Here is a 17009-nt window from a genome sequence, read left to right as displayed (position 1 = left end):
TATTTTACTCCTGTTTGTTTTACGTCGGGTTGAGGGGGAGGGGTCGCAGCCCCGCTTTACCGTGTACCTCTTGCTTAGTATACTTGCTCGCCCTGGTATGAACTATTAGCTTGCCTAGTAGAATTACTATTGCGACATCCACTGGACACATTTAGAACAGCAGTTTCTTTAATTTAAAAATTCAGCTCAATTTTACACTGAGCAAACTCATCTTACGGGCCGGATTGAACCTGTTCCCGGGCCTCATTCGGCCCGCAGGCCACATGTTTGACATCCCTGCTGTAGTTTATTTTCTTCAGATACAGGCAGTAGTGGGCTCCGGTACAATGGAATGCCCTCCCGGTAACAGTTAGAGATGCTACCTCAGTAGAAGCATTTATGTCCCATCTTAAAACTCATTTGTATACTCTAGCCTTTAAATAGACCCCCCTTTTTAGACCAGTTGATCTGCCGTTTCTTTTCTTTTCTGCTCTGCCCACCTCTCCCTTGGGGGGGGCACAGGTCCGGTGGCCATGGATGAAGTGCTGGCTGTCCAGAGTCGGGACCCAGGGTGGACCGCTCGCCTGTGCATCGGTTGGGGACATCTCTGCGCTGCTGACCCGTCTCCGCTCGGGATGGTCTCCTGCTGGCCCCACTATGGACTGGACTCTCACTATTATGTTAGATCCACTATGGACTGGACTTTCACAATATTATACTTGATCCACTTGACGTCCATTGCATCCGGTCTCCCCTAGAGCGGGGGGGTCACCCACATCTGCGGTCCTCTCCAAGGTTTCTCATAGTCATTCACATTGACATCCCACTGGGTTGTGAGTTTTTCCTTGCCCTTATGTGGGATCTGAACCGATGATGTCGTTGTGGCTTGTGCAGCCCTTTGAGACACTTGTGATTTAGGGCTATATAAATAAACATTGATTGATTGATTGATAGTCCTTTGTTCAACTTCTTTAGTTATGCAAGTAGTGTTCCTCAAGGTTCCGTTTTAGGTCCTCTCCTTTTCATCCTTTGGGCTATTCAACTGATTCAAAAAACTTATAAGAGACATACATTTCTGCAGCCGATGGTCTTTGACTAGCTTTTTCGAAGGTCTGTAAAAACAACGGAGCGCAACCGTAACTCGCCGGAATATACAAAATAAGAATAATAGGGAAGGGAGAAATTTGCCCTCCCGATCCTTAGCTTTTTGGAAATGTGGCCCCCAAAACAATCTAGTTGAATATCCCCGGTATATGTCCCTCATGTGTTCTGTCTAGAGTGGTAGGGACTTAGGTGTCAGTTTAACGATAAATTCGGATTTACCGTATTTTCCGCACTAGAAGGCGCACCTAAAAACCACAAATTTTCTCAAAAGCTGACAGTGCGCCTTATAATCCGGTGCGCCTTATATATGGGTTAATATTAATATTAATTTTCATAAAGTTTCGGTATCGCAACTACGGTAAACAGCCGCCATCTTTTTTCCCTGTAGAAGAAGCGCGCGGTGCATGCTGGGATATGTGACGTTTCATTTCCATTTGTGTGTTTATGTAAAGACCCCAAAATGGCTCCTATTAAGTGTGTTGTCTGTCTAATTATAAATAATGCAGACGAGGCGTGTTAACTGAGTTCTCAACGTTTACTCACAGCGTGCTCATAACCACATTCTAACTGCCAGCATACAACAACGCTTCTCAGGGCTACCGCGCATGCTCGTCACTATCGTTGCATGCTGGGTAGTGTAGTTGTTATATTTGCTAGCTCATAACATCACATTAAGAGACACGCTTACGCGCTTAATTCAATACTCGCCGTCATTCCGGGTGGATTGACAAAAGACCTCCAGCCGCTAGATATTGGTGTCAACAGGGCATTCGAAGCTAGACTGCTAACTGCGTGGGAACAGTGGATGACAGAAGGCGAACACACCTTCACTAAGACAGGGAGACAGCGCCGGACGACATACGCCAACATCTGCCAGTGGATCGTAAATGCCTGGGCAGATATTTCGGTCACAACTGTGGTCCGAGCTTTCCGGAAGGCAGGATTCACAGAACTGCTGGACAACAGCGACACTGACTCCGATTACTTCGACGAGACGGAGCCGGCCATTTTGGATCCCACATTCGCCCAACTTTTCAATTCGGACACCGAAGGAGAAGAATTCGAGGGATTTATGAATGAAGAATAACTTCAGAAAGTGAGCGTTATGTTTATTTTGTGTGTTGTGACATTAACGTTCGAGCAACATTATGTTGCTATTGCTCTGCACTATTTTGAATTTTACTATGTTTGTGATTGCACATTTGCGTACATTTTGGGAGTGAACAGAGTTGTTAGAACGCTGGTTTTTAATATATTATTAAAGTTTGACTGACCTATCTGACTGTTTTTGTGACATTCCTTTAGCGCAGTTAGATGCGGCTTACAACACGGGGCGGCTTATAGGTGGACAAAGTTTTGAAATATGCCGTTCATTGAAGGCGCGGCTTATAACCCAGGGCGCCTTATGGTGCGGAAAATACGGTACACGAAAAGTCAATTTACGTAGACCAAGGACCTACTGTTTAAATGCGCTTTGCAACACAAGAGTTTTCCAATGTAAAATATGTTCCTTGGCTTAATAAAGGTTGGCAGACACTGATGTAAAGAAGTAGTCCCGACAAATGATTGGAACATGTAGTTTTAACAATGAAACATGGAAATAAAGCTTTTTAGGAGGTGATTAAGGGGCCAAATAACAGCAAGCTGATCGTCAGATTGCACATGTTTTGATTTGTCAGTTCCATCAGAACCATTAAGAACCATCTTAATCATCGTTTGACCACATATGTGGAATCCAGTTCTTACAAACCAGCAGGCATCATCGCGCAACAACTTTCACTTTGCCCGTACTCAACGAATGCGGTAAAGGGAGTGCTGCAATTTTCCAGTCACTTTGTGGTACAGCACGTTATAAATCACTTTTTCTTAAAACCGCCATCAAGAATTTGTAAAAAAAAAAAAAAAAATCATGCAAAAATGCTGCAGTGTGTTGTTTTATTATTATGAAAATTGGGAAATTATTATAGTTTGGGCAAAAAGAACTTGGATCCAAATCAAACATGTATAATTTTGAATAAAACACACATATTTGCTTGCCATCAGCTGCTCACACATGTGGTCCATGAATTATGTATGGTAAGAATGCCCCAAACAGCTTGGTTGTGACTTACAAACAAAGACTGTGACAAATGCTATTTTTGAATGACAGAATTTAAAGATGTTAAAAGGAGTGCGTTGGGTGGGAGTCAAAGGAATTGTGGATGGATTCTTCTGCTCAACTCAAAGCGGTCTGAGGCCCGAGTGTTTGTAGGACTCTTGTGGTTTTTCAGCCAATAAATCATGATCACATATTTAATCAGTTCAGATGTGCCGTAGCAGAGAAAGAAGAGAAGGCTGTCTGGCCTTTATTCAAAGACCTACATCACAGTGAGAAAATAAAGGTCCTGTACTCAAGCCATGTATGTTTTATAATGGTGATGCGTTCAAGTGCTGTTACAATATCAATGTTTATTTGTACACTCAGTATATGAAAACAACTCGAAATAAATATGGTATCATCCTTGTTGGGACAGAAATAGATGTCACCTTCTATGATGATAACTATTTTAGTATTGGATTTTTTTTTGTTTTTTTTTATAAATATACTGTATACATTAAGATGGACCAAATTTTGCTGTTTCATTTGTTATGCGTCACAATTCAAAATATTCTGTATGGATTTTGTTTTTTCAACATCAAATACATATTCACACCATGATATTATACAGTTATAGGATGGATGTATTTGGATGGATGTATCACCAACATTTGATGAGATAAGATCAGATCAACAACAGTCCAATAGACAGACATATTATATGATAACTTAACAAAACAAAACAAAAAACTTAACTTAACTTAAACTTAAAGTTATATATATGTATATATTATATTATATATTATATATATTATATTATTTCTTATTATTCATTATTATTATTGTCTATTGTGAGCGAAATGTGGTGCTGAATTTCCCCCAGGGATCAATAAAGTACTTTCTATTCTATTCTATTCTATATATATATATATATATATATATATATATATATATATATATATATATATATATATATATATATATATATATATATATATATATATATATATATACATATATATATATATATATATATATATATATATATATATATATATATATATATATATATATATATATATATACTGTATATATATGTATATACTGTATATGTATATATATATATATATATATATATATATATATATATATATATATATATATATATATACTGTGTATATATATATACTGTGTATATATATATACTGTGTATATATATATACTGTGTATATATATGTACCGGTATATATATATATATATATATATATCCATCCATCCATTTTCTACCGCTTATTCCCTTTGGAGTCGCGGGGGGCGCTGGAGCCTATCTCAGCTACAATCGGGCGGAAGGCGGCGTACACCCTGGACAAGTCGCCACCTCATCGCAGGGCCAACACAGATAGACAGACAACATTCACACTCACATCCACACACTAGGGCCAATTTTAGTGTTGCCAATCAACTTATCCCCAGGTGCATGTCTTTGGAAGTGGGAGGAAGCCGGAGTACCCGGAGGGAACCCACGCAGTCACGGGGAGAACATGCAAACTCCACACAGAAAGATCCCGAGCCCGGGATTGAACCCAAGACTACTCAGGACCTTCGTATTGTGAGGCAGATGCACTAACCCCTCTGCCACCGTGAAGCCCATATATATATATATATATATATATATATATATATATATATATATATATATATATATATATATATATATATATATATATATATATATATATATATATCAGTGACGTGCGGTGAGGTTGATGGCTGGTGAGGCACTGACTTCATCACAGTCAGATTTACAAACATATGAACCCTAAGAGTATCTTATTCACCATTTAATTGGCAGCAGTTAACGGGTTATGTTTAAAAGCTCATACCAGCATTTTTCCCTGCTTGGCACTCAGCATCAAGGGTTGGAATTGGGGGTTAAATCACCAAAAATGATTCCCAGGCGCGGCGCCGCTGCTGCCCACTGCTCCCCTCACCTCCCAGGGGGTGATCAAGGGGATGGGTCAAATGCAGAGGACAAATTTCACCACACCTAGTGTGTGCGACAATCATTGGTACTTTAACTTAACTTTAACTTTACACATACAAACTGTAGCACACAAAAAAGCATGTTTAATAAAAAACGTTATTATGGTCTTACCTTTACATATAAATGAAGTCCATGCGCCGCTGTTGTGCTGGATTAATGAACCCCCTGACGGGAGTGTTATATCAACTAAAGCTCTCAATTCAACTTTCCACGTGCAAGATTGAATCTATTTAAAAAAGTGTAACTGAGGGTTTATAAATGTCGCCTATACTGTATGAAACTACAAAATAACAAACACGGAGGCTCCAGTTTACACGAGGACCACTTTATTTACCTTCTTTCAAAAACTTACGCTCCACTCCAACGTGTCATCACTTCTGCTCTTAGCGCCTTCAAAATAAGAGCTCAAGGCATATACTGTATAATAGCGCATAACAGGAACTTAACATCACAAAGAGGAAAGCCCATAAAAATAGGTTACAAAAGTTATTTAATAAGAAGCCAAAAAGTGCAAAAACAATAATGTTCGTGTTGGAGGAGTTGTGAATTAGGTACCTAATGTTGTGGCCCTGCAGTCATTCACAACTCCTCCAACACGAACATTATTGTTTTTGCACTTTTAGGCTTCTTATGAAATAACTTTTTTAAATAGATTCAATCTTGCACGTGGAAAGTTTAAGTGTGGGCTTTAGTTGATATAACACTCCCGTCAGGGGGTGCAAATTCTACGGCGGGGGTGCAGGAGGCGGATTACTGCGAGCCTCAGCCAGTGCGTCTTTTGCAGTCGTTTTATGATCGCTCAGCACAAGAAATACGTTACACACATACAGTTGTTGACAAAATACACTGTACATTATATACCTCAGCTAACTAAACTATGGAAATGTATAATATAATTCATATAGCAATACGGTCTCACTGCACAGCAGGCCAGCAGTTAGTCGAGTCCGCAATCCATGGTGAGGCACAAATGAGTGACGTGCCTCAACTGGCTGCTGATCACCGCACCGTCTCTTCTCAGTATTTGAACGGCAAATGTGAAAATTCAGCGATTTTGAATAAAAAGAATCTAAAACTGGTGAAGTTAAATGGAAAATAACTTTATAGTATAATCACTGGATACATTTAACTATTTAATTTTTTTTTCTTTTCTTTTTACATTTTTTTTCTTTCCATGATGGCAAGTGAGGCCCTGCCTCACCTGCCTCTAGTGACTGCACGTCACTGATATACAGTGTTGGGACTAACGCGTTACAAAGTAACGCGTTACTGTAACGCCGTTAGTTTCGGCGGTAACTAGTAATCTAACGCGTTATTTTTTTTTATTCAGTAATTTAGTTACCGTTACTACATGATGCGTTACTGCGTTATTTTACGTTACTTTTGATGTAGTATCGGCTAGAAACAGAAGCGCTACGGTGTCGTTCTTCTGAATCTTCCTCTGTCACAAGCCGGAGAGAAGAAAAGAGGCGCGGTCTATGTGTGTGTGGGTGTGGGTGTGGGGAAAAAAAGTTGTTGTCACGTTCAGTCCACACACAGCGTGGTCATGGCGAGCGCAGTAACGGAGGAGCTTGAACGCCCCCCGCCATTGAATCGGTGTGTTTATAAGTGCAGACTCGGTTGTGCAAAACGAGGGTTTTAAACACATGCTGAACGTGCTTGAACCACGTTACGACATCCCGTCGCGCACCCACTTCAGCAATAAGATTGTGCCAGATCTCTATGAGCAGGAGAAGAAAAAAGTTGTGGATGAACTATCCCGAGCATCATCTGTTGCGCTCATGACAGACGGGTGGACGTCCAGGGGAACTATAAGCGCTCACTTCATCACAGCAGACTGAGAGATGAGAAGACACGCCCCCTCTACGAGAGTCACCTTGCGCAGGTACTGACACAAGCAGTGGAGGACTGGAAGATAAAGATATCCCAGTCACACGTGATAATGCCAAAAATCAAATAATTACAGAGAATGAGGCAGGACTGGGACCACAGATAGGTGCTTTGCACATGTAGTGAATTTGGCATCACAGAAGGGAATCTCAGTCAATAGGATGGAACGCCTCTTTGGGAGGATCAGGAAGGTTTCTTACTTCCACCCAAGCACGACAGCTGCTCATGTGCTTAAGACAAAGCAAGAAATGCTAAAGCTGCCTGCTCATACATGATGTCCCAACGAGGTGGAACTCCACTTATGATATGTTGGAGCAGCAGGCAGCTATATACTCTGCATTGACCCACAACACCCTGAAGACAAATGTCACCCTGTCTGATGATGATGTGAGAGTGGCAGGTGAGGTCCTCCAGGTGCTTAAACCCCTCAAAAGTGTTCCATCTCTACTGAGCACTGAAACTTCACCATCTGTGTCAATGATCCTGCCACTGAAAACAAGTATTCTACAATCCATGGCTCCAAGTGTGGAAGACAGCAGCATCACTCCAGATGTCAGGCTTTATGTTTCAAGGAAGATGATGTGCCTTCTTATGTTGCACTTTAACTTGTTTTTTATTAATGGTCATTGGTCCAAGTTTAAAGAAAGGAGGAATGCCTTTTTATGTTGCACTGTTTTTCATTAATTATGTTAAAAGGAAAATAAAAATGTATGTCAAGTTGATCAACAGATTGTATTATTCTCCAGTGCAATAACAGTACTGAAATGAAGGCAAAAAGGGCATTAATGGGAGCTTTAAAAAAAAAAGAAGAAAAAAAGAAGTAACTAAATAGTTACTTTTCACAGTAACGCATTACTTTTTGGTGTAAACAACTGAGTTAGTAACTGAGTTACTTTTGAAATAAAGTAACTAGTAACTGTAACTAGTTACTGGTTTTCAGTAACTAACCCAACACTGCTGATATATATATATATATATATATATATATATATATATATATATATATATATATATATATATATATATATATATATATATATATATATATATATATATATATATATATATATATATATATATATATATATATATATATATATGTATATATATATATATACATATATATATGTATATATATATGTATATATATATATATATATATATATATATATATATATATATATATATATATATATATATATATATATATATATATATATATATATATATATATATATATATGTATGTATGTATCTGTGTTGGCCATGCGATGAGGTGGCGACTTGTCCAGGGTGTACCCTGCCTTCCGCCCAAATGCAGCTGAGATAAGCTCCAGCACCTCCCGCTAGAGAGACAAGCGGTAAAAATGGATGGATGGATGGATGTATGCATGCATGTAAAGTCATTTCAGTATATTTGACATATACGCCACCTGCTGCTTGTTTTTTGCTATTACGTCCCAAATTTTACCAGCTAGAAATGGATAATAGAATAAAGCCATTTATTTTATATTTAACGTTTTCCGGATACCTATGGATACCATGTTAGGAATGTGACATTATAACAGTGTACGTCAAATTAAAATCAATTTAAATACATTTGTGAATAATATTTGATTAATAAATATTAATAACCAAACAAATTTAGGCGTGATGGGGTTTTTTCTGTAAATAATTAGCTTAATTTTTGGAGGGTTGGGAAATATTATGTTAAAAATTGTCTGCCATACTAAACACATACAACATTTCTACAATTGTTTTACAAAATAATTAATTTTGTTGTATTAAGAATTTTGTATTTTTATAAATATATTACATTCACAAATATTAAATATTGTATATAATATAGTACATTCAATCATAATAAAAAGATTTGGGGGGCATTGTTTTTTTTGTTTTTATCATTCACTGTTTGTGTTGTGATGTGCTTGCTCGTTTCTCTTGTGTTATCTTTTAACCTGCCCATTGTACAGCACTTTGGCTACCCCTGTGGTAAATTTTAAATGTGCTTTATAAATAAAGTTGATTTGATTTGATTTGATTTTATTTTATTACTACAACCAACCCAATGTAGAGATATTATTAGTGTATTATTATCAGCATTCCAACTTTTTACATTTTATTTACGCTTGTGTTCCCATTTAAGCTGTTGTTTTTTGGTATTCTCACTTGATTTACTGACAAAAATAAACCAAAAATAAGTATATGCTGCTAATCGCCGGTCAATGTTTATTAATGCGGCAAAATGGCTAATAAAATTAGGCCGGTGCGGTTTGGAGACCCCTGATGTAGTCAATGTAAATATTGATAACATCTTGACACACTTTTGATGTGAGTAAAACCAAATATTTTAAATCTGATTTTTTTTTTATGTGCCCTGTATATATTCGTAATATTTCAATGACTCGATTTAATATGCCTTCATTTTCGTACGGTAAACATTTGCAGGATGTTGCCATCAGGCAATCTTGAGGCCGCCAAAGGAGGGTCCTTGTAGCTTCTCCTAGCTCCTCAGCCGGGTTGTGTGTCCGCCTGAGCATCTTTTTTTTTTTGGTGGAAAAATACAACTGAAAGTAAAAAGACTCCGTATTTTACCCACACAGCTGCCGTTAATCCCCGTCGACGGAAATCTCTTTGAAGACAAAGAGTATAAAGGTGTGTCATTTGTGTTCCGACCATGGAATGGCAGTAGGTGCAAAATACCCTTTTGTCACGATCGTGTCGAGACGCTAGCACGAAACGAGCTGTCGCAGCATCCACTCGTCGCTCTTGTTTTTCCGCACTTGAAGTCATTAAGATGCCGTCCGTAAAACGGAAAAAATATAGTTTTATATTTACCTATATATGTTGTTAAATAACATGGTCGCTAACGGGAAATAGGCGCAGGGCATTAATAAAGCGGCTAGCTTGGAAGCTAACAATGGGCATGGAGTGGTATGCAACGCTTAATTGAATGTGACAATATGCTATTTAACGTTAGCTTGGTGCTTTGGTTTTACTCTAATACTCTCCAGTAGCTAAGTAAGTCCAAGAGAAAGGTCGTTTTGTTCAATTTGTTCAATTAGCTTTCGTTACGTAACATTAGTTCACCCTCTTAAAACCTATCCTCGCTGCTTTCACTTTTACCGAAATGCTACTGTTGGCTTCCCGTGCTATTCTTGAACAAGTCATCCATTTAAAGCTATTTACGTTATACTCTATGATATTTTTGTCTAAAGTCAGCTCAGCTATTGGTATAAAACGTCAAAAACATGTACTTAAATAGCATTAATAAGGTTGAGGTATTCCGACACAGTGGAAAGAAGGTTGTTTTCCAACTTTAGATCATTGTTACATCGACTATGGTGGCCAAACAGTCCAATGTCCAAAATCGCTAAAAACACATACAACGGGAAAATGCTGCAATAAAGGGAACTGCACTATTTTTGAAATGTTGCCTATCATGCACACTGTGTTTTTGTGCATTCTAAATCGCAGAAAAACGCCAGCAAGAGGTGGCTAACAATGTATCCATCCATCCATTTCCTACCGCTTATTCCCTTCGGGGTCGCGGGGGGCGCTGGAGCCTATCTTAGCTACAATGGGGCGGAAGGCGGGGTACACCCTGGACAAGTCGCCACCTCATCGCAGGGCCAACACAGATAGACAACATTCACACTCACATTCACACAATAGGGCCCATTTAGTGTTGCCAATCAACCTATCCCCAGGTGCATGTCTTTGGAGGTGGGAGGAAGCCGGAGTACCCGGAGGGAACCCACACAGTCACGGGGAGAACATGCAAACTCCACACAGAAAGATCCCGAGGCCGGGATTAAACTCACGACTACTCAGGACCTTCGTATTGTGAGGCAGACGCTATGAGGATTAATCTATTCCTCCTAAAAAGCAATCTGAAAACCTCAAATGTTTTATATTTACAGTATATTTGTCGTTTTAAGCATTTCCAAAACTTTTTTTTGGTTAGGGGTGCATTGATTTCATAGAGTGCATCGCAATATTTGCTATTTCCGTTCACAATAACAACTAGGGATAGAAATTCTAATTTTTACGATTCCAATTTCATCCATCTGGTTATTTAACAACACTTTAATTTATTCTGATTTGGATAAAAAGATAAGTTGATTAGCATTAGCTTTGTTTAGTTTAGAAGATGCATGGATGTTCATACATAGCAGTGAGGTCTTAAGAGGCTGGCAACCTCCATGGGAAGCCAGGGTCAAGACTCTGGTTCCACAGGGAATAAAGTGAATTTAAAAAAAAATACCTATAAAATAATGATCAGCTTAATAGTTTACTGTAGAAATAAACAAAATATTACATAACGTTATTATTTTTCAAAGAATATGCGCTGACCACTCCAAAGTAAAACTATGTCCACTGTTGTTCAAGTTGTTCAATTAGTTTTCGTTACGTAACATTAGTTCACCCTCTTAAAACCTATCCTCGCTGCTTTCACTTTTAAAGGAAATGCTACTGTTGGCTTCCCGTGCTATTCTTGAACAAGTCATCCATTTAAAGCTATTTACGTTATATTCTAGGATATTTTTGTCTAAAGTCGGCCAGCTATTGGTATAAAACGGCAAAACATGTACCGGTACCTAAATAGCATTAATAAGGTTGAGGTATTCCGACACAGTGGGTAGAAGGTTAATGTTATTTTGTTTTCCAACTTTAGATCATTGTTACATCGACTATGGTGGCCAAACAGTCCAATGTCCAAACTCGCCAAAACACATACAACGGGAAAATGCTGCAATAAAGGGAACTGCACCCATTTATTTTGAAATGTTGACTATCATGCACACTCCGTTTTTTGTGCATTCTAAATCACAGAAAATGCCAGCAAGAGGTGGCTAACAATGTATGCAATGGGGATGAATCTATTCCTCCTAAAAAAAAAAAACAATCTGAAAACTTCCAATGTTTTATATTTACAGTATATTTGTCGTTTTAAGCATTTACGAAACTGTTTTGGTGTGGGTGCATTGCAACATTCACTATTTCCATTCACAATAAAAACGAGAGGGAAATTAAGATTTTTACAATTCCAATTTCATCTTCGATTACGCTTAACGATTTGGTTCTTCATCAATACTTTCATCGATTCTCATCTGGATAAAAAGATAACAAGTTGATTAGCGTTAACTTTGTTTAGTTTAGAAGATGCATGAATGTTCAAACTCAGCAGTGAGGTCTTAAGAGGCTGGCAACCTCCATGGGAAGCCAGGGTCAAGACTCAGCGATTCCGCAGAGAAAAAAAGTAACATTTAAAAAAAATACCTATGATATAATGATCAACTAGTTTACTGTAGAAATAAACAAAATATTACATAATATTGATTATTTTTAAAAGAATATGCGCTGACCATGCCAAAGAAAAACTATGTCCCCTGATGTTCAATTAGTTTTCGTTACGTAACATTAGTTCACCCTCCTAATGATGTTGCTTATGGTGGGGATTCCATTCCAGCTCTGACGGCATAGAAAACCCATCTTTCGTTCAAAGTTAATGTTAATGGTAGTATTTCCTCTCATTGATCAAATATCCGCTTTGCAAATATTGCAAGTTGCCCTGTTGTCGTCCTTTCTCGTGAATAACTCTCCAGCTTTTGTGCTGCTTCCGCACAATGCATGGTGACGTCATGCGCACACTCAAGCATCAATAAGGGAATCGTTATCAAAACTGGAAAATGATTCCTAGGAATCGAAAGACTGGAGCCAGTTCTAAACAAGAATTGGTTTTCGATTCCCATCTCTAATAACAACTACCACTACTAATGGCAGACTAGTCCATGGGCGCCAACAACGGCTTCCTTGAGGCAACTGATGATCCAGAATCCTTTTGAGCCTAAATATAAAGAAGATGAGCTACAAGTTTTAGAAGCTGAGTGATAAACAGATCCAGCTTTAGGGAAACACTAAGCATAATGTAGCAGTAGCGCCAAACAAGAAATGCAAACTACGAACATAAAAAAAACAATCATTTACTGTACAATGTTCGCTCTTACTGGGATGCCGATTGATGAGATGTTTATTATTTCTTTCAGCACAAGACTTGTTTTCCTCGTTTAGATGATTAAGTCATCATAATCCTCACTCTTAAGGTATAAAAATGCTGGGAACAAACAAGCATCTTGCCGTGTCTTCCTAGCGATGTCTTAGTTTTAAGTTGAATTTTAAAGTTGACCAACTTCGTCTTATGGCCACAACTTTCTACTATACAGGTGTGAAGCATGATTTATAATCTAGCATCAACTTTTACAGCTCACCAGCTCAGTATCTCAATAGCTGCAGTCGTTACATTACCACATGATCAAGGCTACTGAGGTTACTAAAAATAGTTCTTCTGCGTTAGCTTTTACAACAACACAGTCATCAATACTTAGATAGTATGAACGTCTCAGCATTTTTGGGATGTTTTGAGGGCTAAATAGGCAGAATAGATGAATACCATTCATGTTGTTGTTATGACAGTCTATACATTCTATGATTGCTAATATTAGTAGCTAAAATCTACTAGGTGTGGCAATGCATTAAGGTTTCTGTAAGCAACTTCTACCCAAAAGGAATTCCGTTAGATGTTTGGACACTAGGGTTTCCCTTACATGTACCATATTTTTCGGACTATAAGTCGCAGTTTTTTTCATAGTTTGACTGGGCTCCAGTGCGACTTATATATGTTTTTTTCCTTCTTTATTATGCATTTTCGGCAGGTGCGGCTTATACTCCGGTGCGACTTATACTCCGAAAAATACGGTAATTGATTGTGGCGCAGCACCACGGCAAAATAAAACCCACCACACTTGAAAAATGACTGTCCTTTATGTGAAAACTAATTAATGTATGAATGGATATATATATAGCCTATTATTTACACACTATTGACTAGTGAGGCAGTGAAAATTCAACCACCGAAAGACCAATTACCAAACCAGCATTGCCAAAACAGGATGTTGTGATGACGCAAGCAAAAGCGAAGGGCAGCATGTCTGCGATGTGGACGTACTTTAATATATCCGAGATATACCCATGGACAGTGATCTACAAAATGTGCAAATATTAAGAGGGCAGTAGCGCTCCATCATAGAGAGAAATTGTGTGAGGTGTCCGTGTTTAGACGAGAGACGGCTGGCCCTCCGCGGTACTTGCCCAGCTTTTGCACCGCAGCTTGACCGACTAAGCCCTTAAAGCTAATCCTGGTCCCGAAGTTATGGATCCGATTTGGTTTGTTTGCCGCCATGTTCTAACATGCCAGAGGCTGTTTACCTGTATATGCATCTTTGACTATTATGCAAATTGTCATATTGACCACCGTCCTAACCACGCCCCCACCGCCACAAGCTCAATGGCAGTCTGGGGGGAACCCTGGACACACTTAGGCTACCAAATAATTGTGCATTAACCGAAATCGAGGTAAAAGATTAAATTAATCGAGATTAACGATTTTTGCCGTAAAACGCCCAGCCTAACGTACTCTGCCAGGGGTGCTAGACATGAGTGATATTTCTTTTTGAAGTCATGCCAAGAAGAAAGTTGGCAGATTTAAAAGTGTTAATTTTTAATTTATGTAATTGTTAAACACTTGGTCGTGAAAAATGGTTGCTACACAATATTGTAAAATGAGTGTTTACCAAGTACATAAAGAAAAATGTAAATTTTCTGTCCGCCAACTTTCTTCTGGGCATCAAATAGAGACATCCCTCAGGTCTGGCTGGTGCCCCTGGTAGCCTGGTGACTTTGGTTTTGTTCTGTGAACTTGCAGCATTTTCTCTAAAGCAGTTGTTTGGTGTTTGTTTGGTTTTTTTGGACATTAGAATACATCTCCTGTCTACAGTTCACGATTCAACATATCAGAAAGGGAGTAGGAAAAAGAATAGCTAATCTAATCCTACTTCTTCTCCATGTCAATCACTAGTAAATGTGTTCACCTCCTTTGTTCTTTATACGCTACTTACAAAAGGGAAACAACTTGGTCCTCAACAGCCAAAATCAATGAAGCAGTTTGAACATATGCTTGAATAACCCACCACTAACTATCTCAATTTAGATGCCTTCAGCAATGGTTGGCAACAATGCTGTGCAGTCTGCCATTCCAGAGCTTGGAAAGGCAAGCCAGTCGGAAACCATGAAGCAGGTGCTTGGCGTGATTGACAAGAAAGTTCGCAACATGGAGAAAAAAAAGGTAAGGTCGTTGATTTGTATCACCCGCAGCATTATGACCATACACACAGCGATCTAAAACTAGGTGTATATGATTCTGCCTTTGTGGTGTGGAATTGCACTACATCATACTGAGAGCTGTTAATAATTAACATCTGTCCTATGGCTAAATAACGTAACGTGATGGTATTAAGAGAAGGTGCCCAGGGTTTTGTGGTTTGAGTATTTTTACTATAGAAAAGCATATTCAAAATTCAAAATTTTCACATTACTCTTGAAATTCAGAATGCAGTGTTTTTCTCCATATCTCATAATTACCTCTGTTAGGAGGTTACCGGTATATAATTTTTGCTGTTGGTTTGTTAGTTTAAAGCTGCAGCTATTGATCATTTTAGTAAGTGAGTAATCTATCGGTTAATTTGTATGAATAAAACACCCAGTGTAGCCTCAATGTGTCGGTTTGGGACATAAACAAGGATATTTCTAATGACGTTTATTCTTATAAATGCACATTACCGGTACATTAAAATTGCACTTTTACCATAGGAGCATCACTACATATTACTTATATTACTTACCGTATTTTCCGCACTATAAGGCGCACCTAAAAACCACACATTTTCTCAAAAGCTGACAGTGCGCCTTATAACCCGGTGCGCTTTATATATGGATAAATATTAAGATTAATTTTCATAAAGTTTAGGTCTCGCAACTACGGTAAACAGCCGCCATCTTTTTTCCCCGTAGAAGAAGCGCGCGGTGCATGCTGGGATATGTGACGTTTCATTTCCATTTGTGTGTTTATGTAAAGACCCCAAAATGGCTCCTATTAAGTGTGTTGTCTGTCTAATTATAAATAATGCAGACGAGGCGTGTTAACTGAGTTCTCAACGTTTACTCACAGCGTGCTCATAACCACATTCTAACTCCCAGCATACAACGCTTCTCAGGGCTACCGCGCATGCTTGTAACTATCGTTGCATGCTGGGTAGTGTAGTTGTTATATTTGCTAACTCATAACAGCACATTAAGAGACACGCTTACGCGCTTAATTCAATACTCGCCGTCATTCCGGGTGGATTGACAAAAGACCTCCAGCCGCTAGATATTGGTGTCAACAGGGCATTCGAAGCTAGACTGCTAACTGCGTGGGAACAGTGGATGACGAAGAAGCGCGCGGTGCATGCTGGGATATGTGACGTTTCATTTCCATTTGTGTGTTTATGTAAAGACCCCAAAATGGCTCCTATTAAGTGTGTTGTCTGTCTAATTATAAATAATGCAGACGAGGCGTGTTAACTGAGTTCTCAACGTTTACTCACAGCGTGCTCATAACCACATTCTAACTCCCAGCATACAACAACGCTTCTCAGGGCTACCGCGCATGCTCGTAACTATCGTTGCATGCTGGGTAGTGTAGTTGTTATATTTGCTAGCTCATAACAGCACATTGAGAGACACGCTTACGCGCTTAATTCAATACTCGCCGTCATTCCGGGTGGATTGACAAAAGACCTCCAGCCGCTAGATATTGGTGTCAACAGGGCATTCGAAGCTAGACTGCTAACTGCGTGGGAACAATGGATGACAGAAGGCGAACACACCTTCACTAAGACGAGGAGGCAGCGCCAGACGACGCCAACATCTGCCAGTGGATCGTAAATTTGCCCAACTTTTCACTTCGGACACCGAAGACGAAGGATTTACGAATGAAGAATAACTTCAGAAAGTGAGCGCTATGTTTATTTTGTGC

The 17009-nt window shown here is 38.8% G+C and overlaps 1 protein-coding gene across 3 annotated transcripts in view; it reads left to right on the top strand.

Annotated features, from left to right (window-relative positions):
* The first annotated feature begins 9566 nt into the window (after positions 1 to 9566).
* Positions 9567 to 17009, top strand: part of LOC133616109 (caprin-1-like) — a 30723-nt gene continuing 23280 nt past the window's right edge. For 2 of the 3 annotated variants that reach the window (XM_061975212.2, XM_061975211.2), the window contains exons 1-2: positions 9567 to 9748; positions 15144 to 15278. In XM_061975212.2, coding sequence (XP_061831196.1) covers positions 15144 to 15278 — 135 coding nt within the window. In that variant the 5' untranslated portion in view covers positions 9567 to 9748. The remainder of the gene's footprint in view (positions 9749 to 15143; positions 15279 to 17009) is intronic. The other variant, XM_061975213.2, reaches the window with a different exon arrangement.

This window comes from Nerophis lumbriciformis, linkage group LG15 (assembly GCF_033978685.3).
Source record: "Nerophis lumbriciformis linkage group LG15, RoL_Nlum_v2.1, whole genome shotgun sequence".
NCBI classification, from domain to species: Eukaryota; Metazoa; Chordata; class Actinopteri; order Syngnathiformes; family Syngnathidae; genus Nerophis; species Nerophis lumbriciformis.
This window is presented reverse-complemented; position numbering and strand designations above follow the sequence as displayed.